Source organism: Dysidea avara, chromosome 10 (assembly GCF_963678975.1).
Source record: "Dysidea avara chromosome 10, odDysAvar1.4, whole genome shotgun sequence".
In the NCBI taxonomy this organism is placed as follows: Eukaryota; Metazoa; Porifera; class Demospongiae; order Dictyoceratida; family Dysideidae; genus Dysidea; species Dysidea avara.
In genome coordinates this window covers 16,254,758-16,259,626 of record NC_089281.1, presented here as the reverse complement: position 1 = coordinate 16,259,626, position 4,869 = coordinate 16,254,758, and the positions used below count along the sequence as shown (strand labels likewise).

Genomic DNA, 4,869 nt, shown 5'->3' with positions numbered 1-4,869 from the left:
CTCGTGCTCTGTTGGTCCTTTTATTACAGCCCCTGGCGGCTTCCTTCATTCCACCGTCTGTGCAGGATAACCAGGTCACAGAAGTTTTTCCGTAATTTTTCCGTGAATTAGTACGATCGACGTACCTTTAGTTCGTGCATAGATACTACGGTTCGTGTAACCGTGTTTACACCATTCCTGAGCGGGAAGCCTGAGCTCTTTTGGGAGGTTTATCCATAGACGCCAACTATTCTGTTGTAGTAACTGGAGTAGTTAATATGATGGTGAAGGCAGAAGCTGAATGAAATCGAGCCCGAGCCAAATGAAAGCTAGTTGATCGCCTCGTGATTACCATTATAGGTTTGCGCCGCCCGCCAACAGAAACTTATTAGTTGGTGGTTCTACATCATCATCATAATTAGACTACTTGAATTTTGAAGCATGATGCTACAAAATGCACGTAGTTAGATAGCTACATAGCTACAGTATAATTGTTCTCAGAAACCAAATTTCAGTACATACAAGCCAGAAGTAGCCACCATAGTTGCCATCATGGCTATAGCTATACATTTGAAAAATTGTTAGCTTATTGTTCCATTTTCACTTGAACTGCATAGGAAATGGTATTAAAAATTTTGCACTATAAACTTCTACTGAGCCTCAAATGCATACCCTACATGGTTTAATAAACTAACATTCCCTATGCATTCCTTATAAGTTTGAGATAACTGAATACATTATATCTGCATTGTTAGCCTTGAAATAACTTTCATTGACTACTGAGAATGTATAGTTGCACGCATGCTTGACACCGACTACCAGTCCCTCACTAAATTGCTACATTATGACTCAGTAAATTTAGCTCAGTATCATACACAGAGTAGTTGTTTGGTAAGCCATGCATGCTAACTATTTGATAATTGTCACCACTACAACTTTGACTTTGTATGATGCTCAAAATGGACTTGACAACAAAAATTAACCAAAAAGCAGTCAGTTAGGTACAGTACTACAAACTATGCATCATTCAGTTAACACAAATGTCAAAGTCCAAGAAGCTGCTTACCCCACAATACCATCTCTTCATTAGATGGTAGCTTACTGACTGTGCTACCAATATCATATCCAAGTGCTTGGTACTGTTGAAGTGTAAAGGTTTTCTTTTCACCACATTGTATACTCACTGTTCCATTTGCTGTGTAGAACTGATTGTTAGCAGTAAAAGGCACCAAACCTTTTAGATGAGATGGATCACAACCTGAGTTGTGATAAATATCAGAGCTGGTGATAACACAGGTATTGTTGGTCCACACTTCACCCCATCCTGATGGTAGGTCAGTTAATGAAGCCCCATTACTGTTTGCACAGTATGGTTTGGATTTACCTGGGAAGATATACACATTGTTAGTAAATATCTTGCTGTGACCAAGATAATTCTTGTATCCACCATAGACCAGAAAGTTATAAGTATCAGTATAATAACAAGAACCATCATCATGATCAATGGGAAATGTTGCGTGATAATTGTTAATGAAGAAATTGTTAGTAATGCGATTCTCTGCTGGAGTAAGAGAAGAAGATCCATTGCTACTGCCCACCTTTGTCAAATATGGCTGTCTGTCCCAACTGTTGAATGGTCCATGGTCTCCTGTCTCTCGAACCATGTTGAATATCAAGTTATTTTTAAGAAGGTTTCCTCCTCCAAATCCATCATTAAGGTTAACACCAGCTCTTGGTCCATTAAAGAATACATTACCAATTAACTGAGTTTGACAGGCTATTGACTGCACATAAGCACAAACTTGTTTGCCATAAATACCAATTTCATGAACTAGGTTCCCTATTACTTGAGTGCCCCTTGGCTGGTTTCCATTTGTTCCATCAATAAGTTCAGCTGTACCCACAGCTACAATGGCATTATCTCCCACCCACACAAACTCATTCCCTTCTATGACTGCATCTCGCACATAATTACTGAGAAACACTCCATTTCCTCCTGGAGAGTCAAAACGACAATTCTGCACAAGAGCATGTTCAGCTCCTTCAACAAACACTGCTCCTCCCCTGTGTACACTCCAGTCCCCACCACTGGGTACCTCATAACTTGACATATAGGTTGTAGCAGAGTGAGCAAACACCAGATTTGCTATGGTAATGTTAGTAACTGGTTTATCTTGTGACCCCATCACAGCAATCAACTGATCCAACACAGGACCCACACCCTCATCTGGTAAACTAGTTCCATTCTGTACAAAATATAGGATCATGTGATCACTGTCATAGTACCACTCTCCTGGAGAGTCCATCTCTTCAAAAATATTATCCACAAACCATTCTGCTCCTGACCGTGCTCCCCTCGCTTCCTGAAATCCTCCTTTACTCCAAGTCAAGTTATGGTTGGACTCATCTCGTTTATCAATTTGAAATACCCATCCACCCCATCTGTGACCTTGAAACGTGTGTAGTTCTCCTTTGCTGGGGTCACTCCATGTACAATTAACAAAGTCAACATCTGTTGGATATTGCATTCCTATTGGAATAGTGTAGGTAGACCCGCCTCCTCCTGTAGGCTTAGAAGTTCCCCAGTAAGATTCAGGAGGGTCAAACACTGATACACTTCCACCTATTCCAATGGAAAAGTAAGGAAAGTGAGTTCCATTGCGATTTGGATCATCTATCATGACAAGAGTTCCAGGAGTTGTTCTAGGTGTATACCAGTGCTCAGCTTTTGCATAATAACCACTTGGATTAGTGTGTGCTCCCATAGTTTCTGGATTACCATTAGGGTAACGAGCACGTACTGCCCTACGACCTCCAATAAATAATTGAGTGAAGGGTGATGGAGATTGTTGAGATAGGTCAGTCATAAATATCTTTGCTTGAGGATATAATTTGCTAGTGTATGGCTTCCAATCAAACTTGTACACTTTTCCACCACTAATTACTGGTGCCTCATCTTTGTAGCCAGTCAAAGTCAAGTAACTATCAGTAGCTTCTAACACAATAGTGTCTTGAAGGTAGTAGGTACCATTCCGCAGGTATATTATAGTAGGAGACTTCACCATTTGGGATCGGAATAGTGTCAAGGCTTTCTCTATGCTCTTCACTGGATGTGACATGTCACCATTGTTATTATCATCACCATTTTTAGCATCAACAAATATTTCTACACTTTCTCTGTAGCTATCATAGTGGAATGGACGAGGCTCATACACTTTACCAGATTTGAGGCTGACACTACAATTTTGGAGTTGTAGTGCATCATAAACTGCTTGGAAGGTGCCATATTGTGGTAGGAGCTTCTTAGCATAACTCCAAGCAAGTGCACGCAGGTCACAGTCCAGACTAGGGTCCACATTAACAGGACTTAGTCCTTCACCAGTGCATAACATCAACCATGGGAGCAGTGACAGTAGAGACAGAACAATCTTTGTGGTGAACATGTCTACAACAGAAGAAAGAATGCTACCATCATGACATTTAGCTATTTATAGTGCAATGATCTTAATCACACGGACTTTACAGTGCACTGAACATATAGCAAGCATGATAGCATAGACATGTAGCTACAACATGTAAGCTGTCTTAACTTGATTGAAATGTGTGACAAAAGAGTTTGGTTGACAATGTGACAACCAGTTGTGGTACACAACATCATTTATTTTAAATTTCCCACCATAAGTAGTACATTTCCAATGTAATTCCTATGGTACATTCAGCAAACACACTGCTGTAAGTAACACCTCAGGCTTCTCTTAGAAGAAAGGCTTGACCTTATCAACACCCATCCAAGTCATCACCTATATCAACAGTTCCTTGTCATCAGTAGAATCAAGCCAAAGGTGTACATATGATCAAAAGTGAACTTGTAGCAGCGTATTTGTACAGGCCACACTGGCAGTTAGATACTCTCCTGCATACAAATATTATGAACTCTTGACTATAGATAGCCTTACTGCCCTATATAATCTGTCATGTGATAACGTTTTACAGCTTGACCACTGAGCCCCACCCCTTAATTACGAAAACCTTGTTAGTTTACACTTATTGCGTTGTAATAAGAACATTATTGTGTTGTGAGATAGCTAGAGTATAATATATAGATTATATATATAGAGTAGATTATATTGTTGCCGAGTTAGCTGGCCATTAAAAGATTCTCAGTGCTCTGTTTTATACTAGTCTCGCGTGGCCAGACCACTATTTTCTTCGGGGTGGCGCTTATCTATTAGAGAGAGCGCTTATAATCTCTAATCGATAAGCGCCACCCCGAAGAAAATACCTAGTGGTCTGGCCACGCGAGACTAGTTTTATATTTTATACTACGTAGCTATACATGCACAAATAGTAAACGAGAAAACACGTGGCAAAACATCAGCAATGATAGATTGTTTACTTTTTATAGGTCCTCTTCCGTACGTTCACCGATGCTAGATCTGATGCGGGCTAAATGACTTGTTCGCCACGTGCTACTAAAACCCACAATTGGATTTAAATGTGCCCCACTTCGTCTGTTCAGAGTCGTAATTGCATATCCGTCAGTCGCGCCAGTGTACGTTGGGCCTATAAACTGAATTTAGATGACTTTTAATAGTACTACTATCTATATAGCTATTCTATTTACCGGCATGCAAGCCAAAGGTTTATATCTAAGTGCAAGGCCAATAACTAGCTAACTTATTATTATTATACTGTTTAATTAGCAGAGCCCGCCTGGGGTATAAGTGCTAATGTACATTAAATTAAAAGGGATTGTATAATAATTGTTTGAAGCTGTCAATAGTTTGTGTGGCTGATGATGTCTTGTGGTATAGTATGTTCATGTTGAGCTGAATCCTGAAAAACAGCTAAGTGGATTTTTTCTCAACAGAGTTAACACTTCAGCCAACC

At 39.9% G+C, this 4,869-nt stretch overlaps 1 protein-coding gene across 1 annotated transcript; it reads right to left on the bottom strand.

Moving 5' to 3' along the window:
- Positions 1-851: 851 nt before the first annotated feature.
- Positions 852-4,458, bottom strand: LOC136236116 (uncharacterized). Its single transcript, XM_066026215.1, has 2 exons — positions 4,376-4,458; positions 852-3,424 (listed from the first exon to the last, which is right to left on the bottom strand). Exon 2 carries the CDS (start codon positions 3,420-3,422, stop codon positions 1,023-1,025), a length of 2,400 nt encoding a protein of 799 aa, XP_065882287.1. The 5' UTR covers positions 3,423-3,424; positions 4,376-4,458; the 3' UTR covers positions 852-1,022.
- Between the last annotated feature and the right edge of the window lie 411 nt (positions 4,459-4,869).

Coding starts and splice junctions, on each gene's coding strand:
- LOC136236116 (XM_066026215.1), bottom strand. CDS start 3,422: ATGTTCACCACAAAGATTGTTCTGTCTCTACTGTCACTGCTCCCATGG.